General features: G+C 35.0%; 1 protein-coding gene across 1 annotated transcript in view; it reads left to right on the forward strand.

Moving 5' to 3' along the window:
• LOC123313239 (laccase) overlaps window positions 1-23,770 on the forward strand; it is a 43,156-nt gene extending 19,386 nt beyond the window's left edge. Inside the window, exons 2-9 of the mRNA XM_044898015.1 lie at window positions 11,684-11,845; window positions 13,795-13,963; window positions 14,867-15,151; window positions 15,227-15,705; window positions 20,355-20,539; window positions 21,570-21,765; window positions 22,134-22,346; window positions 22,476-23,770. Of these exons, the coding sequence (XP_044753950.1) occupies window positions 11,684-11,845; window positions 13,795-13,963; window positions 14,867-15,151; window positions 15,227-15,705; window positions 20,355-20,539; window positions 21,570-21,765; window positions 22,134-22,346; window positions 22,476-22,870 (2,084 nt within the window). The 3' untranslated portion in view covers window positions 22,871-23,770. The remainder of the gene's footprint in view (window positions 1-11,683; window positions 11,846-13,794; window positions 13,964-14,866; window positions 15,152-15,226; window positions 15,706-20,354; window positions 20,540-21,569; window positions 21,766-22,133; window positions 22,347-22,475) is intronic.
• Window positions 23,771-24,606: the final 836 nt, after the last annotated feature.

Genomic DNA, 24,606 nt, shown 5'->3' on the forward strand with positions numbered 1-24,606 from the left:
CTTATCGACAGGTTTTTTTTCAAATCAATCTACTTCACAATGTATAAGCACTACATTTGGGATAAGAAAAATCAAGCTCTTAAGGCCCGGTACTTTCACCTGCGAATAACTAAATTTATTCGATAGATAAGTCTTATTCTTAGGATAAGTAAAAATGCAGTCTTTTCACTTTCTGATAGTGTTATTCATCGAATAAATCTGCCATTGAAACTTAAGAATAAGAGGTTTTTTTTCAAATATTAACATAGATCTAATGTCGTTACGTCATTATTGGTAGAAGTTTTTAGATTTTCACCAAATATTCGCTTTCTAGTTGGAATTATGACAATTTCTGCAATGCGGTGTCTTATTTTACATTAATCAGTAAAAAGTAGTATACCCTGTTTTTATAGAATTGTTATTCGTCAAATAATTTTATATGAAAGCACCGAAATAAGGTATCCTTCAGATAAAAAATTATTAGATAGATACTTATTCAAAATTTATTCGAAGGTGAAAGTACCGGGCCTAAATCGCATAAATTATTTGACGGCGAATCATATTTTTTTCGAGATTCTGAAAATATGTAATTCATATAGACTTCATGTAATTGAATATGGCCAGTGCGAATAAATTTTGAAATTTTATTTCATTTTATAGAGGCACATAATATTAGTTCCGTTAATATTTCGCATTAATATTCGGTGTTTCCCTGTATATGTCGAACGTTATGTCTTTCACGCATTTTTATCGTTCCAATATGCTACTTTTCACTCTCGGAAAACAGATGGTGGATATAAAAAAAAGGAAATATACGGTAAATTATTATGAACTCACATAATTTCAGATTCAGTTCAGCATAGAAAGCGAGCAGATTAAGTACGTACCTATAAACCGTAATTTTTCTGACTATACACTCGCTATCACATATATACCATGTCTCACGCTTCAACATCACTTTGAACTACTATTTATTTCAGTTCCAGAAAATTTCTTTTGGAGTTTGAAAAATATTTGACCATATTCCGTTTCGAAGAGCATAAAAATGGTTGAAGTTGGAGGTTTCAAATAGTTATTTTCATAAAACGGCAAAGTCCCTATTCATTCCGATCCAAATAATGGCGCCGAATAAAACCTACAGACCCTGAGGAACGCAAAGAGCCCTGTCGCACCTTCCTAGGTTAGTTGAACGCTTCTCAACAACGAACCTTTGAAAATACGTACGACAAAAATTATATGATATCTAACTTCCTCTGGAAATTCTCTCTGATAAGCTTCGAGACTTTAGAAAATCGAAAAAATCGAAGAAACTCTCATTTCTCTTGGACCCTGAGTGAAAGACAAAGTGTTCATTTGGGGATGAAGAATTATTAGCCATCGTACAAAATTTGACAAATCCGCACTTTTGAAAATAGTGTTAGACATTCATTCAGAAATTTTATTTTAAATTCGCATTAACATACGGAAAATTCTTCACACGCCGGATTATTTCAGGCAATTCAACGAAAATTTTTTTTGTCATTATACTTCTGGCCTACTTCAACGACTCGAACCATTGAACAATTCGGCCATCCAAGTCGAATCTTATTATCTTAATTATGTACCATTAACGTTATTTTCCGCAGGCTACGATAAAAACGTGGAGAGATAGATGTGATAGTCCTGAAAGGATTGAAGCTTGAGTTCGAACAATGTGTTCGAGTAGAGATCGGTGTCAACTACGTAGACATAAATATTAATGAATTTTTTCATTCGTTGTGAGCATTCCGAATGCGCTTACAGTCAGGTTCCGCATAATATTAACGCCGGTTATTTTTATCCGTACACGATGTTCATTTGAAGCGAGAAATTCTCAAAAAGTACCAATTTCATCGATGGAGGCTTGATTTAGACTTTGAAAGACTAAGATCCGGTCAACCAACTTTCCTTCTGGATTAGAAGATTAGAAGCATATGAAGCGAGTTTCAATATATGGAAGATTTTAATAACTCATTAAGCTGTCACATTGTCACATGAATATGACAGTTATACATGAGTATAACATGAAATAGTCGTAGGTGGAAAATGAATGTTGTGATTCAAGATTTTATGAGGCAGCTGGTGATAATGCAAAAATACAAGGTGTATTTAAAGGTGAGGCTTTTTTTCAACAGAAGGTAGAACTGGTCAGTATGAAGCGGGTCACCTAAAATCACCTATACGAAACTTTCAAAATGACGAAGTTGAAAAAAAAATTTTAAATGATTACTGAAATAGATCCTAATACGATCCTAGACCGTTTGTTAGCTGAATTATCGCTAAACATTGAGAAAAACTTATCTCCTGATTCGACCATGTAGTTTCGTTTAGGATATTGGCTCGTTCGATATTTACATGGTGATGAAATTGGAAACTTAGGATTGCCGAATTGTTGTCAGTATTGTAAGTAACTTACACGAATTTATGAAATGGCTCATTTCGATACCAACTGACAGAAGAGACTTAGGACACAAGTGTAAAAAATAAAATAATACTTCAAAATCTCACCAATAAAATTCGTCCAAATTTTTCACGATTTTTTTTCACAATGGGCATCACAATCTTCTTGTTCGACCATTCCAACAATCGTCGTAAAAATGGGATGAAAAGGGAAAACATCATAGCTCTTTTTCAACATAACTAACATAAGTACTTTCAATAAACTGCCTCGATTTTCTACATTTTTTTTTTCACCCTAAATTGCACGATACAACGATTATAATTCTCTCAAAATACCTGATGAATCTAATCCGATGAACTTGGTACTAATACTAAACCATTCATTGTCCAGCCATATTTTTATGTTTTGTTTCGTTTTTGCAATGCCGGAGTCACCTTCCACAGTCCCGTAGCCTAGGGGCTGTATCTCAGCCATCGTAGATATTTTATATAGACAATTTTTGGTTGAACGACTTATTTTGATGAGTTCTACCTTCTTTAAAAAAAAACTTCACCTTTGAAAACAGCCTGTATATGGGGTTAGGTTAGGTTAGGCTAGTTTAGGGTGGTTTGAATTACAAAAAGTCGTACACCAGTAGAAATTGGATATTGACTACAAACCGAATTTTGTGTAGTTATATCCAAAACCAAATGAGTTATATCTAAAGAACAAAATATATTCTTGATTTTCAGTTTTTTCGAGATATCTCGGGAACCATCAGAGATATTTTGGAACTGTTCACACCAACACCCTCATACTTAAATAACGCAACTTTTTTGTATTTCAAGCCACCTTGAATTTCTTACGGTTTCCGATATCCCTGTAGTCCACCTCTAAATAGTACTAACTCTGTTTATGATCCTCTTACTGCAGGTAATTACTTTCTCGAACTGATTCAGTTTCAAAGTTCATATAGTAAACGGCTGGGATGGCTCCACAAAGCCATCAAAATCATCCGCGAGCGCTTCGCTGAAATGAATGTCCAATAACGACCTAAACGTAAGAAGCAATCAGATCAGGAACTGAACCCCTATGGACATGATGAATTTGAAACTCAAAATTTAAATGAGATATCTTGAATTGTGGTCGCTATTAATAGTACAACTCAGATAGATTCTGAACGGAAAAACATAATGCCGATGAATCAGAAACACCTACGATCATAAAATATACCTTAAAGACGCATATGAATTGGTACACAGAACCATTCAAGAAATCAACAACAAAATAAATCGAGTAATATATGTAAAAGCGTAGTTGCTCCTCATTCTTTCCCAATCGCGAAATCCATAAATTAAACTTTCGAAATGATGTCAATCACTAAGGCTCTCTTCAGCAAAGTAGGAAACGAAAGCATAATGATCTTATGGTGGGCTTGCTAGCTGCATTCTTCACTAAGCATCTGATTATCTAAATTTGGGAGTGTTCAAAATCTGGTCCTATTAATTATCCAATATAACGCAAGATCAATGAACTGATATTTCATCATTTTGCATCATGAATATTCAGGTGGTTTCTGAATAACTGACCATTCACGCGATGACATCATTCCCGTAAAGTAAAGAAAGCAGACCAATTATTCTGTTTCCAATTTGAGAAGTGACTGATCTGGAAAATCGTAGGTAACAGAAGCCCGAGTAAAAATGATCGAATATGCAATTTAATTATGTATTTCACCAAATAAGTAATACAAAAAAAGGTGTACTGGTGCAACATCGAAAAAATGCACATATGATTTATTATCAAAAATATTATCTCATGAATATTGCAAGCTTTATTCTATTCAAAACCTTTTCTTCCAGTACTGGAAGTGTCTCTTATCTCCTTCACCTAATCTTCTTTGTGAAATACCCCCTTAAATAGACTTTAGATATTGATCCTACTCATTGAAACAAATTATTATGGAATAATTCACACAGGTCAACTGAAATATGGTAGTATAATTTGCAGGCACTAATCTTTGCAAGGAAAAAGTTAAAGCATTCCTGACTCGCCTTCATATACTTTATTCAGACCTCAGAAAGAGTCATGTAGTGCCGTTGCTGTATAACACCGTATTTTCAAAATTGCGAGCGTTAGCGTGCTAGTGCATAAAAATTTCAAATGTCAATATTATATTATGCTGAAGTAGATACCCAGCATACCCAAACTTGTGCGGGAAGTACATATATCTGTAGATTTTTGGGGGTCATGTTAAAGAATCACTCAACTCTTTATATAGGAGAGAAATTTAGGAAGTATGATATGAAGTTATTTTGACTTCAAAAATCACGTCATGAAAAAGTTAACGGTAAATCTGGACACCCTGTATATCCTTTATTTAAATCAAAGCAATTGAACCAAATATGTCATCTCTGTCGTTCAAGGACGCAGTATGTGAAGTATTCAGAGCGTTAAATTTCTCAAAGAGTATAAAAATCCTCTGTTTTCACTTCCACTATCACGCAATACACCAATTTGCCGGGAATCTGCCCGAAGACTGACTCAGATTTGTTATTACTATTTTTTCATATTATAAGGATATTTCCTTTTTTATTACAGTTATATAATTTTTTCATTGAGCTGTATTAAGTACCTATAATTCAGCCTTTCACTAACCACGCATGTGCCTCCTTGCAACACAAATAAAAATTGAGATCAATTCGATTCGAGCAACATTATTTAACAATTCAAGTAATCCTGAATTGAATATAACTGTTTTAATTTCATGGAAAAATTCTGAAATTAATTTCCACTTCATCGTCAAGAATCATAATATCGTTGTGAGTTAAAGAATCTTCCTGAACAAAATGTCCCCTGTCGGAGCAGCCAATGACATTTGGATCGATGAAGTCGATCATTTAACCTCCTCAGTAATGATAGCTGAAAGATGCATTAACCCATTATGCTTGTTGCTTTCCATTTAAGTGTGATTAGGTGTTTGAACAGCTCTCATTTCGCTTAAAAGATACCATAATTTTTCATTACTGTTATTTTTTCATTCAGTGATTACAGAACTTCATTTGATATAATCTGGGTATAATCAAATGGAAAATTATCAGTTTGCAGTGAGAAACTGTAAAATAAGTAATACTTAAGTCGGTTGCAGTAGTGATGCTGGGGCTATGGACTGAAAATGCGTTAATGAATTGAAAATTGTTATTGAGTACGATTTTCAATCTCTTTATCATGCACTATCATTATATCTATCTGTTTCTAACTTCAGCGATGAATAACCTATTTTAACCACTATTTCTGTCTAGTATAAAGTCATATAGACTATAAGTGAAGAACAGTTGCAAACGATATGAGGCAAGGATATTTCACTTCAAGGATATTCACACAATGATATGCTCTCCCTAATCCCATTATTTAACCCTAACTTATACCTATATTAAACCCTAACTTATACCTATACTTAGTTTGTTACACAAAAACGAAATATTTCAGAGCTCTGTTTCGTCTTATGTGACTCTACTGAGTATTTAGTATAAAAATCTTTATAAATTTTTAGGAGTAAATGATTGAATAGGTACTTAATATCAACATGTTTATTTCTGTCCCTCTGAAAAATTGATTAAATCTATAATCAAGTCGTCATTTTGGAAGAATGCATAACTCCGAGACACCCTGTATATGAGAGGCTGCGGAATTTGAAATGACAATTAATCTGTCGAGCATTAAAAAAAAGTAAATAGTTTCCGAAGATATCAATTTGTGCTTTACTTTTCGCTCAGCTTGTATTCCTAGGTCTGCCAGTGCACTCAAGTTGTGCATTGTTTACTTCACTAACCTGAATAAATCAGCTGTCTTGAATATTTTGAAAGCATATTTTAAGAATCTAGTCATAAATCCTCAAAATATTAGTCAACGCCTTCACTATCATAATTAGGCATGTTCATATGAATTATTTCAAACATAAACCTGCGAAACTGCGTTATGCAAATTTCTCGTGGATGTTATTGTTTTATACTTTTTAATTAACACGTATTTAAGTGGAAGGGAACGACATACGCCTACATTCAAAACAACAATGCGAGTAACCATACATATTCATTGAATATAATCACGCTTATTGCAAGGAACATCTGACATAACTTGATAGTCTTTCATAATTACTTTGAGTAATAACATTTGACAATGTAAATGATAGTTGGGTGCTTTACTCAAACTGCTCCGAAGCGGAAACTCTCTTGCTCCAGGTCAGATTAATGGTCGGATTGAGAACATCCATTACTACATCCTATTAACAACTATTCATGGATGCATCAACTGAATAATGTCAAAAATAATTTGATCTTCCTGGTATTTAATTGTTTGAGAAATATTGAAGCTTCTTCCGATAATTGCTTCTGATTTCGAAATTTATTTTGGGTGAAAGGGAAGTAACCATGACTTATTTTTTTCAAACATTTCCATAATTACTATTTCGAAGACAAAATTTTGACCCTCAAAATATAGTGGGATTGCTCACCTCGAGTTTAGTAGGTTTTTTTAGGCTCAAGATAGGATCCAGGATATTGCGAAAATGCATATTCAAAAGAACCTACTCATCCCAAAGTCATCGCGATAATATTGGATATGCCAGGGTTTGAAATTAATTGAGGAATAATAATTCAATCATATTATTATAAGGATTTTTTATTTGTCGAACATTAATCGAACGGAATTTCCTCAAGGTCCAGATGATATTTTATAAGAATAACAACCGTGTGCACCGACTTATTTGAAATTTAATAACACCTGACACAAATTTCCAGTAACCCTTGGTAGCCAATCTGGCAAAAATGCACATCAACTTGGCCACAACCTACTTCTCATTCGCTCAAAAATCCTCGATCAAATAACCTCCAATAAAAACGAAACAAAAATTAGTTTTTCTACTTGAAATCAGTGATACCAAACAGAGGTACACACATTAAATACACCATTCTTTTTGAGGCCTGGTTGAAAACATACCTAATCAGAGAATTTTCTAAATTTCCGTCACCGAAAAATGTAAATACGAGGATGTATTGATATCTAGTTATCCTAGTCCAGTTTCACGCATAAAAAAAATATTGCGTTACCATAGCAACGAACAATAACTCATTAGAAGTGTCAGTGTCAAGTTTGAGTTCAAAAAAGTTAACCAGAGTTACGCAATAAATTAAAAGAAAGAAGATGTCCACTGAAATTGTGAAAATCGAAAAATTGGAGTATCAAGTACCTGTATGTAAAAAGGTTAAGGGGTGAGCAGATTTACGAAGATATGCTTAACCCTCTAATGCCCAAGTTTTTTTTTCTTTTTTGAAATTATTTCCGTCTAGTTTCAAATTAGCTTATGTAATCTACATCTTTTTTTCGCAAATAGTTAACTGATTTACATTAACACCTGTATACTCATAAAATGAACCTATACTGAAGGGGACATGGGCAGAATAATTTTTTATCCACTTATATGCAACCAGTCTCAAGGCGGACTTGGGTATTAGAGGGTTAATACCCTTGGTGATCAATGTCCTTCGTATGCAACTGTGAAAAATTGGACTGCAAGCTTCAAAAGATGTACATTTTCCATTGAAGATGATGACCGATCGGGAAGGCCAGTTTCTGTGTCATTATTTTATCAGACCGTCGAATTGGGCTAAAACGGATATCTGAAACACTGAATATTTCATACGAACGCGTTCATCATATAGTTCACGTTAATTTGGACATGAGAAGAATTGCTGCAAAATGAATCCCCAAATGTTGACCAAAGGCGTCCAAGGGTAGAAGCATCGCGTTCGATCTGTGCTCGATTTAAAAACGATTGTCACTATGGATGAGAATTGGGTACATTTCTATGATCCAGAAACAAAGCAACAATCGAAGGAATGGCCGATACTCTGTTTCTCCAAGACCTAAGATAAGAAGTTTCGTGTTCAAAGATCTGCTGGAAAAGTTCTTGCTTCAGTTTTTAAGGATTGCCATGGAGTAATCATGATTGTTTTGTTGTATAAGGGTAGAACAATAACCGGAGATTACTGTTCGACATTACTGACCACTCTACTTGAAAAAATTAAAGGGAAAAGACTCGGAAAGCTACCCAAAGGTGTTTTGTTCTTGCAGGACAACGCCCCTGCACACAGATCTCATGTTGCCATGCAAAAAATTCGCGATTTAGGGTTTGAATTACTAGAACACCCCCCTTATTCAACAGATTTGGCTCCATCCGACTATCATCTCTTTCCTCAACTTAAAAAAAGTTTAAGAGGTCATAAATTTTCTTCCAACGAGGAGGTAACAAAAGCTGTGGAGGTCTGGTTTGCAGAGCAAGAAGAAACATTTTTTCTGAAAGGTCTAAAGACGTTGCAGGTTCGCTGTAATAAATGTATCCAATTAAGAGGAGAATATGTTGAGTAATAAAATATTTTGACATTGAAATTTTGTTCGGTGTTTTAGTAGGGTAAGAATTTTTCAATATATCCTCGTATGCTGCATTTCGGTTCAATCAGTATATCGGTTGCAGTGAAATAGAATATGACAAATTGCAGACAGGAAACATTTCGTAAAATATCACTCGCAAACCACATCAGATAATTCGTTATTCATAGAAAAAAGTCTTATAATGGCTAAAGCTATTATACGCTAATTCCAATATTTCAAAACAATTTATGTGACAAATTGGCCGACAACATGCTTTTGTTTCAATCTGCAGTGCAAGTTTTTCGCAATTATGTGAATATTGCAGGATGAATTTCAGAACAATAGGCTCTTCAATTAATCATTTAAAATCAGGTTATAAAGCTCACACAGTGTGTCAAGGTCATTCGTTTATCTGAAAAGCGATCTCATTCGAGAAAATAAATGTAATAGGCACAAACATATTTAAAAAAAATGGCGTGTGGCTTCATTCGTAATATGTTTATAAAAATTCATGAAATTGATATAATTTCGGCTATATGTCCTTTATCTCTTTTATATTTGATCACCAGAGGAAGGGAAAATCTATGTCACCTATATTGGGCAAAATTCCAGTAGAAAATAAAAAGAAACTGAAAATAAAAATATTCTGCATCTCAAAAAATATTAGACACTTTTCAATTTTCCAAATTCAAATTTTTGATAGGATCAGTGATTCCGGAAAAACTCCTCATGAAATTATTGGGCTGGAACTTTATATGTGCGATCATGTTTAGGCTCGTCGTAATAAATTGTGGTCTACACTAAACTTTTGTCTGTGGCATTGCCTCACCCTGTACATCGGAGAAATTCGATGTCGATCATTATTGGTCGAGAACTCTTCATTTTTTCGATCGTGACGAAGCATGCCGTGGTAAATTGAAGAAAGAAAGCCCTTCCTGTTAAAACTCCGATTACATCAGGTGAAAACGAAAACCACGAGGCGAGGTTACTTGAGCAGAAAACCTGCTATTTTCTTCGATACGAGGAAGTGGGAACCAGACGGTAAATTGGCACCGCGTTTGGTTGTAAGGTCTCCGAAAACAATGGCTGGAAGAACACGAAAACGTCGGAGAAAGTCGAAATTGGCAGGTTATGAACGGTCGATTTTTGAAGGCATTGTTTTTTCGAACTTATCGTTTTGGCATGCATTGTTCCATCAGGTGGAAACGTACGCCCCGGTATCGACAACTGATGCAATTTTTAACGATGATGAATTGGGCAAGGAGCTCTTGATCCTGTCCGAGAGAGTCTTTCAAATCCTGTGTTCTTCACATTGTTCAATGCAGACTTTGATTTCTGAATAAATAGGGGATAGACAATCCTGAGAATTCCATTCTCCTTTAAAATTAGGAGAAAAATATAAATATAAAGTTATCAGTGTATATCTTCATAAAGTAGTGTAGCAGTGGGCGTGATATTTACTGGATGTCATGTATCTGAATTGGGATTCCCGTTCCCATTTATCCTATAGATACAATTGAAGAGTTGAAACATATGTTCAAAATAGAACACGACTTCATAATTATCATTCAGCTCTCAAAGTTCGCTTATATTCGCCCAAGCTGTCTTTGCAACTTTTCACTCTATACATATACAGAGTGGGTCTTTAACTCGTACAAATATTTTATCAGTAGACTCTTGAGATTAAAGGAAACACTTTTTTCCTCTACCATTTTAGCCGATTCGGACCTGATAAAAAGATATAGTCATTTTAAGTTTTCAGAATGAGCTGTGCCACCACTGGAAAAACAAAATAATCTTCAGAATAACTAGTTATATCTGTGACACTACACATATGGATCTTTCAAATAGCGTTGTATTCAACCAAAGTACCCAATTTTTCAAATTTCACAGATAATTTTTAATTTTTGAACATCAAATTACTCGAAAAGGGCGCATTATACGAGAAAATATAAAGAATACTTTCATTTTCCAAAATAGTCAAATATTCATTAGATAGCGTCTAACTTAGTTTCAAGTGTTGGGTTCTTTTAAGTTTTGGTTTTTTATGGCATGTAATGGTCATAAGGAGAAAACTGGAAGACGTGGGTGATATCTATTCAAAAAAGATTAATGAAATAAATGAAAAACAATATTCCGAAATTCATTTCATTCGATAAAACCATTTGTGAAATAGAACTGAAAATAGCATTTTTTATGGTTTTTAAACCACCTTTATGTTTCAAACCGAGCCAATTCGTAAAAAATAATAAGGGAAAGAAGTGTTTCTTTTAATCACAAGAATCTACTGTCAAAAGCTCACCCTGCATATTGTATTGTTTGTCATTGAAATTAAACATTCTGTATTTAAACTTTGTTGTCCCAACATTCATTTTCCCCACTGATTTCCAGATTGCAATTCCTCAACAATTTCAGGAATTTTATGCATTCAGAATAGAGAATGAGAAAATCAACGAACGAAACGTTTTGTATGAATAATAATAAAATATACAGCACGTGCAGCGCAAAGTTTCCCGTCATTTATGTAAAATGTTAAAATTTATTTATCGTACCTACATTTTTAATAATGCAGCGTAATATCAATCAAAAAGAAATAGATTCGATCACGATGATGATCATGAATGTAATAATCCAAAAAAAAATCATCGAACCACAAAATGATCTTGAAAATCTATTTAGGTATATTTTTGTAGCCTTTCTAATTGCTATATCAATACGGATGTGCGAACACAGAGGAAGTTGAAAATATTATGGTTCATGCTTCATTGATTCGAGAACCGTCTCCTCATCCTGAAAAATTGTTCAAGAAGTATTTTTCGACATAAATCTTTGAATGTTCGTTCCAATTTGCTTCAACGTTTTTTTTTTTCATTTCAGCATCTGTTGCGGATCAACAAGCAGCCGCATCGTACTGGGATGGAGATTTGGGAAGTGATGTTTTTTCATCAGGGCATTCTATACTTCAGTCACACCCACCATTAGGATCAGGACCAGGTTCGCGAACAAGAGGAGGAAACGGAGGAAAGAGGACTACTTTAGGTGAGACGCATATAATACACAAAACCAAACTTACATAAGAACACCCTATATTGCTGTTAAAATGCACTGAGTTCTGATGTCATTGGCTCTGAGAGAGTTCCAAAAAAAAACTCAGTGAAATTGGCATAAATAATGCCAAAAAAGAAGCACAAAATTCCTTTCACCTTAACCTTTAATTGGCCCGAAACCTTTCTGTGGTATAGAAAAATAATCTATGAGAAAGAGTTTGAAAAAAAGAAGAAACGAAAGAGAAACACTTTGGCTAGAAGTTTCTTTAGAACTTGAATACTTGAATGGCGATAAACTTGTAAAGGCGAGGACGTGGTCTACTTGAAGCCATCACAGATAGTCTTGAGAGAACTCTGGAACTTATACTCATGCATCTTTTTTACGACTGTTTTTATGATGAGTTAGCCGTAATGCGGTGTACTATCATAGGTACCTCATATGGTACAGGAAATTTTCCTCGAAATTGAGAATGTATTGTTGCTGGGAAAGTGTGGGACTGAGAATCCTTCTTTGTGGCTCGATCCTCTCCATAAAAATGGACTCTAACATGATTGTCAACTGGCTGACCAACCACTGTGACTAGAGCAGTCTATTATTGCTTACAAAAGAGCAAGTTTTACCTCTAATCCTAGCCTTTTGAGAAAGGAGATAATCTACGAAGCCTAACTTCCTCGGCTCTTTTAGAGGCACCTTGAGTGTCTCGATCCTTTCCATAAAAAAGGACTCTAACATGATTGTCGACTGTCTGATCTGCCATTGTGACTAGAACAGTCTACTATTGCTTACAAACGAGCAAGTTTTACCTCTAATCCTAACCTTTTGAGGAAGGAGAAAATCTAGGAAGCTAAAAACTTAATCGGCTCTTTTAGAGGCAGCTTGAGTGCACCTAATGGAATAAGTTTCACCCTTACAGATCCTTGTATCTTAATAAATCTTCCCTTTTGTATAGCAGGACCCTGAAAGTTCTGCCTGGCCAGGTATTTTTTCTTGAAAAGGTCAATAATCATAATCAGCGCTGCACTAGCCTCTATTATGTCTGCATATAATTAGTTATTCAGATCCTAGTTGTGTAGTGTATGCTGCTAGTCTTGCCTCTCTTGCTACTACTATGTGAAGACGGGGGTCTAATACCATCAAATAGCCTGAGCAAATGTGCTCCGAAATGTCCCTGATATCATCTCACATGCTGATATGGATTGGAGATGTCTTATAGTGGCATAAGACCACAAACTGCATTTTTCTGAAATTGCAAATTTCACTTGAGAATTCGTCAAAATCGAACAGTTGCGCCGAGATGGATGAAATCTTGAGATTTATTACAAGAAGAGTTGCACTCTCAGAATATGTATAACATTCAGATCCACGATGATTTTCCTGGAAGAAAAATTTCCAAAAAGATGGAATCAATTAAATAATCGTCAAGACCGAACGGTTTTGTTGAGATGGATGAAATTCTCAAATCTATTACGAGAAGTGTTGCTTTTCCAGAATATGTATCACATTTAGATCTTCAATGATTTTCCTGGAATAAACGCAACTCGAAATGGTTATGCCATTTAGTAGGCCCTTGAGTGTCTAGCTATGTGGATAATTGTCGAAATGCTTTCAAGTTTGTTCGATCGACGCCTTTAAAAAAAAAGATTTTTCGGCGGTTATTAGATGCAAATAAGCCAAAAACAAGATTTTAAATTTTTCTGTTGTAGAGTCTAATGCTCTCGAGCTTAAACATCGATTTTGGTCTGACAAAATTTCTTTCCACTTACACTTTGAATTTCGAAATCAATAAAATAGTTATTTTGAAATTGATTATGAAACTGGCTGTAAGACTAGTTTCAGAATATACCTTCTGTCGTCAATCGCAAGGCGACGTTTCAATAGTTTCATTCGTTTCATACTATGAAACTCCTCATAAATAACATATTCTTTCCTATGTATTCCAGGAGGACCTCAATTCAAACATTTGGATTATAGAACATCGGCAACAGCTGAGTTGAGAAAAAATCCGTCTCTTTCAACGCCAGAGGAGTGCGCTAGAGCATGTAGAGAAGGGGATCCCCCAAGGATCTGTTATTATCACTTCACACTTGAACTCTACACAGTTCTTGGAGCGTAAGTATTGAATTCAAAGAGATATGGAAATTGATGATTTTCGTAGGTGCCAAAAGAAATTCGAGATCGAATTCAAGATTGTGGGAAATTTTTTATCATACGAAGAATTTGAAATATGGAAAACAACCATAATATTTTCTATTGTCCAATGTCACCAATCATTATCCATTGTGATTCGCTAATCGTAACACTAAGAATTTCAGGGCAACGTTCAGGATGCTAGTGAAATCAGAACATGATTTGTCAAAGAGTTTGCAATTGTCTGAGAATGTGCAACATTTTATAACATGGCTATTATTATTTAACTAGGTATATTATGAGTGGCTTTCTAGATCAAGGTCGTACGCCACTATTTCGAGTGATAATGGTTGAGGAATAGAGACTGATATTCCGTAATTTTTTCCAATTAGTAATAGTTCATAAATTGCTCGGAGAAAATGCGTACGAATCTACATAGCGATATGAAACTCGACAATGTTGAAAGTACCGTATTTTAATTGTGTTTAATTAAAACTGTAACGCTTTTTCAAACATTAAATGAAATGAATGTCATTTCGTAACTTGATCGAATGTGGGGCGGAGGGAGGACAGTGTAGGACCCTGAAAAAGCAACCTCTCCCTCGTAGAAAATGATCAATCATGAGATCGTGTACGTCAATTAGTTATCATACTGAACTGTATATATAAACTTTTTCTATGCGACAGAAAAAATACAGACGTGATTAAACAACCAAAGGCCCGATATAAAACTCGCTTAGAGAAATTATACTTTGCTTTGCTGAAGTGTTACCAATACTGGATTAATTGATTGCGCTTTGATTAAAGATCTCTTCACCATTTAACCAATAAACAAAAGTAAAAACCAACAAAAAAAATTAATAAACCAATCGTTATTCTTTCTAGAGCTTGTCAAGTGTGCACTCCAAACGCCACAAATACAGTATGGTCGAATTGCCAATGCGTGCTAGCCGATGGTGTGGAAAGAGGTATACTAACAGCAAATCGTATGGTACCAGGACCAAGCATACAAGTATGTGAAGGAGACAAGGTCGTGATTGATGTAGAGAACCACATGCAAGGTTTGGAAGTAACCCTTCATTGGCACGGAATCTGGCAGAGAGGATCCCAATACTATGATGGTGTCCCATTCGTTACACAGTGTCCTATTCAGGAAGGAAACACATTCAGGTAAGTTGTCTTCTAGATATTTGAATTCGCAAACAAAACAATCACCGCAGTACTAATTGTCTTCTTTTGCTTCAGATACCAATGGGTAGCAGGAAACGCAGGTACTCACTTCTGGCACGCTCACACGGGTGTCCAAAAAATGGACGGTCTCTACGGGAGCATAGTTGTTCGTCAGCCTCCTAACAGAGATCCAAACAGCCATCTCTACGACTACGACTTGACCACTCACGTGATGTTGCTCAGCGACTGGATGCACGAAGACGCTCTCGAAAGGTACCCAGGTAGATTAGCCGTGAACACTGGACAGGACCCCGAAAGTTTGCTGATCAACGGAAAGGGTCAATTCAGAGATCCAAACACGGGATTCATGACGAATACTCCTCTTGAAGTTTTCACCATGACACCCGGAAACAAGTACAGGTTCAGGGTGATCAATTCCTTCGCTTCAGTTTGTCCAGCTCAACTCACCATTCAAGGACACGACTTGATTCTCATTGCCACCGATGGAGAACCCGTACAACCTGTGACTGTGAACACGATTATTTCATTCTCTGGTAAGTAATTTGAAATTATTGCCGGGGGTACGTGTGTTATGGAAATGGTCTGACTTTTTAACTCGCTCCACAATACAAGCCCTAATTCCTGATGTTTTTGGAACTGTCGACCTTTTATTTCGGCATATTTCACAAATTTTCAATGAGATTTGGGTACGGGAATCGAGAGGGCCGAGTAATTGCTAATCTTCAAGTATACTCAGGGAAATTATCTAGCATCCTCTACAAAAGAGTCGCATAATAGAATTTGGCACCAAATCGTAATTCTGATACACAGTAAAACTTTGGTGAATATTGTTTCCCGTGTCATGGTACATTGACCAAACATTGCTGTACCCTCAAACATTCCGGAATCTCTTGGTCAGCCTTCTCAGGGCTACTTGAGACTATGTGCCCATCTGTGACTGAAGAGACTCAATCGTGACCTACAGCTCCGTCCACACTGAACTTATGATTAATCTGATCTCAGTGATCACATGAAATCGGTTTATAGCGTAGAGCTGTGAGCTGTCAGAATAATTATTGACAATAAGTGGGTATTCCTTTCTTACAGTTGTGTATCCCCACAGACAGTTCCAGGCATTTACGTAGGTACTCGATTGTGTTCTTAAGTGCACAAATAATTAAAAATTTGGAGGGAGCATGGTGATTCACCCAGTTATGGAGAGAATTAGAAGCAACCTTGTTACATCTTTCAAGCGGCTGATGAGTAGATCATTATGCCTGAGAATCGCTTCTTGTTAGTTATTATCGAGATTTTTGGTACATAGAAGTTCCTTCCACTGAATCCCTCAGTATGTGAAGTGTGCCCATGTTGGCACCCTTAACGAACATCAAAATATCTTAGTGGAAATTTTTTTTTTTGGATAATCGACTGTACATATTTAGTGTTTCTCACATGTAACTAGCACATTTTCATCATTAATCTGAAAGTAAATGAATGAAAACATTTTCAAAAATTTGGTCTTGGGTACCATCATAAGCGCATATGTGTCCTATGATGGCATATAACTGAAAATTGAATAAAATTGATTATTAAATTGGTCTTCAACCAATTCAGCCACCTGATTCGTTAAAGAAGGCCTACGTCCACCAAGATCGTCTTTTGCAGGTCCTTTATTTAGGGCAAACCTTCTTCTCGAAGTTGTCGACGGCACGGTTTTCACCCATAACATTTTGTTCCACAGTATTTAGCATTGCCCCCATATCTTCCCCTTTCCAAAGTTGTCCCTTGTTGCCACAGTTGTTAATTCAAAAACAAAGAATATGATGGCACCATATTCTATCTCAGGAACATTTTCACTAGGTATGCCATCATAGGCATAAACGTTTTATCTTTCAATAAACCGAATAAGGTACTTGCAATACGACTCAAAGTTTCATACGTACAGCATTGTTACAGTGTTTTTAGAGGGAAGTATGAATATTTTTTATACAAAGTTTAGAACCATCTGAATTATTCGAAAATAAATGAAACAACTTTCACACTTATCTCAAAAAATAAACTGCCACAAGAAACACTAAAAGGCAGCTATTCATGTGTAAATACGTATACCTTCCAATAATGTCATCTCGCGAACAACCTTAGCGAACATAAGCTTATTCATTAGATAATAAGAGACTTCTCCATATTGTGCCATCATATGCATACTACCCCTGTATAATACTTTAGTTCTTTGCTCTGCTTTTTTTGGTCTTTTTGGTATCTCTGTATTGTGTTTACCTGTTATTGCTGACTTAATGTATGATTTCTCTCTTTACTGACGTGTAGATGTATGCATTAAATCGAAATAAATATAACTAATAACACCTTCAATACTTCGTATAGGCCCTTTCGAGTGAAAATATTTTTTTGATGAGTCTTTTGTCAAAAAAGATTCCCTTTTGAAAACTCCTGCATACCATGCATTGCTGCATTTGTAGAATGTAGTACAAAATAAGTATATGAAAAGTATCTGGAGTAAAATCAACTCCCTTTCATTTTCCACCGAATTCTATCGATAATATCATACAATAAATGATATAATAATCACACATTCCCCCCCACAGTTGCATAATCGGCACTAATGAGCACCCTTTCTAAAATATTCATTCGTGCAAGCGCATATTCGATATCCAAAATCTCAGACCCGAACCGATACGAATGCGATTATCTGGTAATTGAATCATTTCAGCATAAACCAAACACAGCCACATATCTTCGATTTCCATACCAATTTAAATAAATCACTCAACTTCCTTTATGCCCACCGGTCAGCCGTTCCACTCGGTTTCTCAGTTTTAATACATTCAGGTTATCTTTCACTTAACAATCTTATATACTTTTCGAGTGGCTTATCACTCCAGAAATGATCTACCTCGGTATGTAATTACCAGTTTGTCGGATTTCCTTTTAATCCAAAGCTCGAATGCACTTTCTTGATTAATTAACAGCGCATGCGAGGCGAATTACTTTAAGGAACAAGTTCAACGCAATGTGAGCGGAATTTAAAATTAGCTTAAATACAGAGGTGACTTCATTCACTTTTTGATGTCCCACACAAAACTTTTCACAATTGCTTATATGAGAAAAACCCAATTTTATTCCCAAGGAAAATAAAACGAAAACTACAATTTCTAATTTTTTTTTTCTTATATTTCTTACTTCTCGCCTTCAATATTATTGATTTCAATTATCTGCATCCTGTATTTTTTGTTAGTTCATTCTCAACCTGCTTCTTCGGCATTATCGTCTTGCTAGGTAATTTGATCCTGGAATTCAACTTCTATTCCAGTCTCGTAATACTATCTTCCAATTTTTTTCTGTATCTCATTTGGTTACAGAATATCGAGTTCATTGGAACTATTTTTGTTGCGAAATAATCCAAATTGTGGCCCAAACCGAAATAAAGAAACTGCAATTATAAAAAGATATCAACTGGTTCACTAATTTACATCCAAATTTGGCTATCTTCACTTGAAAATGTGATTACTAAAATTATGCAGTGATTTGAATGTGAAAAATATCCACGTCCTTATTCATTGGAAAAATTTTTCAAAATTTTCACAGGATATTGGAAAAGCAACTTCATTATTTCCTAAAAGATATCGCATTCTGCAGAACACTTTCGTGAAGGCGAAAAAGTTTTTTGGCATCGGTTAATGTCTAATGAATTATTCAATAGAATTTTTATGAATGATTGTAAAATTGCGGTGGATTTCAAATTATTCTTCTTTGCAAATTTCAATAGATTTTACGATCTTGAAAACAAAAATGAAGTAAAGAATTAAAAATATAATTGTAAGAATGTGAATTTCGAAATCCCATGTTATTCCTCAGTATGGAGCTCCAAAAAGTAACACTAATCCTAAATCCCATTGCGATATTACAGTACCTATCTTTAAAAAAAAAAGAGAAAATCTCCCCTCATGTTGGCATTGCATTTTCATCAAATCGTCATCGAATTTTCACTCCACCATTCATAATCAGTATCTTCCAGTACCTACTTCTGCTGAGAACACAAACAAGAAACCTCTCCAAAATTGCTCGACCACGGTCCTGTGCGAAACGACTCAATAAAAGCTGTCCGCAGAATTACACATACGAAAAAAAAAAACAAAACTTGTGTTCGTTGAATGAAACCAATGCTCTATATTGCTTTTTTAAGCGGATTTTCAACTGATTTTTTTTCGTTTGGACAAATGCGTATACGTGTTACATAATGAAATATTACACGACCACACGACTCCAACTTGTCATTTAAATAAATTAAAGGACAATTATTACTAAGCCCCAGTTACGCGATAAGATTTCATGAATTTTCCCATGATTGCGAATTTATGCAACAGTTAATGATGATAATGTCGGAATTGGAAAATGCAGAAACTTTAATTGAGACCTACTTCATAAACTCTGCATGTATTCCGAAAACGTTAATGGTCTTACTAGCGATTCTATGTCGAAATGGGTTCTTTCTGAGCTAAATGGGAAAATGAGCATATTCAAATGGAAAAAATTATAGCCTCAAGGTGTACTGTACCTTGGAGCTTTGAAATCAAACTTCAAAGTCCTCACGCATATTTTAAAGTGGGAACCTACTTAAACCTGATCAGTCTGTTGATACGATTTCCATCATAAAAAAACACTAACGAATCCTTAATATTTAACTGTTGATTCTTCAAAGTTTTTTAATTGCATGTTTAAAGTACCATAGATTAAGTCGACAAAATATCGTTTATTTTTTAAGTGATATTTTGGTATCATCTGTTAGTATATGAAAATTAATCGACTTTTGCTAGTAGTTGGGGAGCCCACGATGATAAATCGTGATTTACTAGTGCGTCATGGAGACCTAGTTGATTTTGAAAATTAGATAATAGAAAAAAAAAAAGCTTTTTCGTTTCATGCACTTATGCATTGGTGCATAATCGAAAACGATTCGAAACCCAGGTGAAGAGATAATTCAAAAAAACTTATTTGTGTAACCTTTATGGCCAATTTTTATTGTTTCGGCTTGCTAAAACTGTCAGATTATATTTTACCGTAATTCTATCAGCTTCAAGTAAGAAAAAAAGTCCACCGCGGTCGATAATGTACACGTGATATTTTTTTGATTCAGTGTTATTGTTCTGATTTCACATTCAAATTATTTTATTAATGTTCATTACAGGTGAGAGATACGACTTCGTGATCCACGCAAACAAAAATCCTGGTGCATATTGGATACAATTAAGAGGTCTTGGAGAGTGTGGTGTTAGGAGGGTACAACAGCTGGCCATTTTGAGGTACGCTAGAGGTCCATACCAGCCAACTTCACAGCCACCCACCTACGATTTCGGTATACCACAGGGTGTGGTAAGTACCATTTTTTTTTTCATGGCAAAATTGTATATAATTCCTGCATGGCCCTGTACAAACACTTCCCCGTAAGGTTCTTTTATATTCAAAGAAAAATTATTTCATAAGAACACTGATGTGCTTATTTATTCTTCGGAAAATTTTGTAAGTAACATGGCATATGGAACCTATTCGGAAAAATAATTCTAGTAGTATCTACATATAGAATCTTTCAATTTGACTTCAAGGAGAATGAATTTTCCGGAATGTTGTCATCTGATCAACATGATACCAGCATAAATTCAATAAAAAATCTACAATGGGAACGATAATAATAACTGGTATAACAAAAATTTCAAAATGAAACTGGTCACGAGTTAGTTGCTCTAGTTCTGTCATTAGAAATATTATTATGGGTATATGTAATATAAACTGCATAAGTAAACACTACTCTAATAACACAGATGATATACCAATATGTAAATAGTGTCGATTAAACAGCAAATACCCTCTCAAAATCAATAGACACAGTTTCATAACAACCATTTCATACGTGGCATTGTGTTGTGAATTATTCACGGTAATGGTAACCATGATTGTGATTTACTCTTGAAGAGGCCTTTGGCAAATAACTTAATGTCAACGCTGCAATAATAATGATGTAGGCTAGGCAATATCTCGTCTTTTTCGCTCATTCTTTTACGTAACGTTGGCTGGGAATTAAAGCACTTTCAGAATGCCTCGAAAGTTGAATAAAATCGTGTAAAAACTAGGTGAATGGACTCATTGTTGGATGTTGAAAAGTTATGGAGTTTATCAGACATTTCGATCGAGCAAATTCTATTCGACTTTGCTGTATCTTTAAGTTTTGGGTGATTGTCATGAACAAATGCGTTGTAAAATGCCCTGCTTCGATCTTAGTGCTGCTTGTCACGTCGTTGCATGTTCTTGTAAATTTTGTACAGAAAAAGTTTCAAAATTCTAGATGCCCCCTACAGTGCTGTATATTTGTACATATAGTTCTAGGCTTGATATAGATCAATTATAGGTTCTTAACCCATTGGATGCAAGATGTAATGAGCAAAGAGATGACGCAATTTGTGTAAGTCAGCTGAAGAATGCCAAGAGCATAGACCCTGGCATTCTGCAAGAGCATCCAGATGTCAAGATTTTCTTGCCTTTCCGTTTCTTACTGTACACCCCAGAAGATCTTTTCAGGGCCAACACTTACAACAGACATTTAGGTGAGTAAAGGAAACTACTAACATATGTAATTATTGGGTAATTTACTTCATTGCTGTCTACTGCACAACTTTTATAACCAAAAAGTTTTATGAATGAACGAAATGAAAATTAAAGAAATATTGATAACATTAAAAATTACAACCTATGGATGTCATAGGTGGAAATTTTTGGAATATATGAAATTTTGAGAACTACTATCTACCGATATTGGGTTTCAAACCATAGATGCACAATGCGTATCATAATTTTGGAACAAACAATTAGAACTGTAATAATAATAATAAATATCTTCTGCAGACAATCCTTCGAACCATCAACAAATCAATTATAAAATTGACTAGCCTAATCTCATTTTATTCTCTTGCAGTTGCTCCCAATGGTGATCATGTTCTCAGTTTGATCGATGAAATTTCTTACATGTCTGCACCAGCTCCCTTAATTTCACAGTACGATGATATCAACCCTGAACAGTTTTGCAATGGTGACAATAAGCCAGCTAATTGCGAACAGAACTGTATGTGTACTCACAAAGTTGATGTACCCTTGAACGCAATCGTTGAAATTGTGTTGGTAGATGAAGGTAGGACACTTGATTATAGAAACATTTAGTTATTTGAAAAGTTCAGTTCAAAAAAGGTTAAATACTGCCTTAATTTATTCTGTCAAACCTGAATAGCTCATTTCAATATTTTTCTATTTTTTTTTGCAGTTCAACAGCCAAATCTCAGTCATCCCTTCCATTTGCACGGGTACTCCTTCAACGTCATTGGTATTGGACGATCGCCCGACAGAAATGTCAAGAAAATCAATTTGAAGCACGCCCTAGACCTCGACAGGCAGGGTTTGCTCCACCGACAGTTCAATCTGCCCCCAGCTAAGGATACCATCGCTGTACCAAACAATGGTTACGTTGTACTTCGGCTCAGGGCTGATAACCCAGGGTTCTGGCTCTTCCACTGCCACTTCTTGTTCCACATTCTCATAGGAATGAATTTAGTTCTGCAAGTTGGCACACATGCCGATTTACCGCCAATACCTCCAGGTTTCCCAACCTGTGGAGATCACTTACCGGCCATTTCGTTAGATCCGACAAAAGTTATATAGTGAGATTACCGAATGAGGCTTGAATTTTCCTCCATTATATATTTTTTCCAGAGTGACGCAGAAAGTAGTTCAATATCCACATATCTAATGAGTATTCGGGTCATACAAACATCGAAATTTCACACCATCAAATGAATTTTCAATTCAGCTGATTGGTCATGTAACAAGTTGAAATATTAATAGGTACCTACATAAATTTTTCGTTAGTGATTTGAGCTATTTTTTGTGTCCGGTGAAAAATTTATTGGAGAGATTCAAGCCAAAACACAGAGTTACCTTTACCAAATTCACAAGCACGGAATGCTGAAACCTATATACTTGAAACTGTTTCTAATTCTTTCGATCTTGCCATTTTCTTTTCGAAATTGTAAAAACTATAACTTTCATTTATAATTTATAGCTAATTATTTATATATGACGATCGTCGCCATACTTATTTAAGGTAAGTGAGTGAATGAAACGTGAAAACGTACAACTTAAGGAAGTCTTTCCACTTTACCTTCATTATACGTTTATTGGCTTGTGGTGCTGTTTGTACATGCAGTAGAAACATAGACGATTGTAAATTTTGTACATATCTATACGATGGTTTGTTGGAAGAACCACCACAATCGAATTGTTTATTTTTGTTATTTTAAAATGTTATTAGCAGGTTTGATGTCAGGAACCTTTACCGTTGACTCCATATTGAAAAATTCTGCATATAAATCCGACGCAAACATTTGTATAGAATATACGTATGCAATTGAAACCAATTTTCGATGAAATGTTACCATTTACAGAGATGAGATTGTATACTAGTCTTTTTATGTCTTTTATCTTTGAACCTGTCGAAGTTACTGTTATTTTTAGATGTAATTATGTAAATGTACATGATTCAATAAATGCATGTATAATGTTTATTGTAAATATTTGCTTTGGTGTTGGTAAAACAAAAATTCCAATATCATCCCATCAGTTAATATTCCTGTTTTAGCCTCATAGGGGTAGGTATAACAAATTACTAAACGGAATGAAATGCCAAATGTAAGTATACCTTTTCATATTCCCAAATTCGATCCTGGAATTATCAAAAAGTGTGCTAATTAGTTGTATATTCTTTCAATCACCTACTCGTGCAATTCTTTGTATCTAGAAGAAAATTATTACGATTTTATTCTTCCTGGTAGGTCTTGAATCCTCTGGATGCAATTTGTAACAAACCGAGAAAGAATGCTGTATGTGTTAGTCAGCTGAAAAATGCCAAGAAGGTAGATGAAGCTCTACTACAAGAGAGGCCAGACGTCAAAATATTCTTACCATTCAAATTCTTTTTTTATAGACCAGAAGAACTGTTTAGGCCCAATGTGTACGATAAATTTTTAGGTAAATATTTTCCTCGAATATTCTGCTGAAAAACCATTTGCTATACATAAGCTTTTGTTGTTTAAATTAATTATTCCCAATTATTAATACGAATAACAAACCAATCAGTTAAGATCAGAGCTTAGTCACAAGACTTCAATGGAAAACGATTTTTTCCACATCATTTCTAATGGAAAGAGGTTTATCTTAATGATCATAAGAGATAGGTCAAAAAAAAATACTTTAATCGCAACGAATGCAATAGAAAAAATTCCCTACTTTAGGTTTCTCGTGAACACTATCTTCTTTCCCCCTCACTTCAGTAAAGTGAACATGTGAGAGCTGTTTTTGATGTGACTTCCTCGACTGAAGCATCTGATCTTCCATCATCA

Source organism: Coccinella septempunctata, chromosome 5 (genome assembly GCF_907165205.1).
Source record: "Coccinella septempunctata chromosome 5, icCocSept1.1, whole genome shotgun sequence".
Classification (NCBI taxonomy): Eukaryota; Metazoa; Arthropoda; class Insecta; order Coleoptera; family Coccinellidae; genus Coccinella; species Coccinella septempunctata.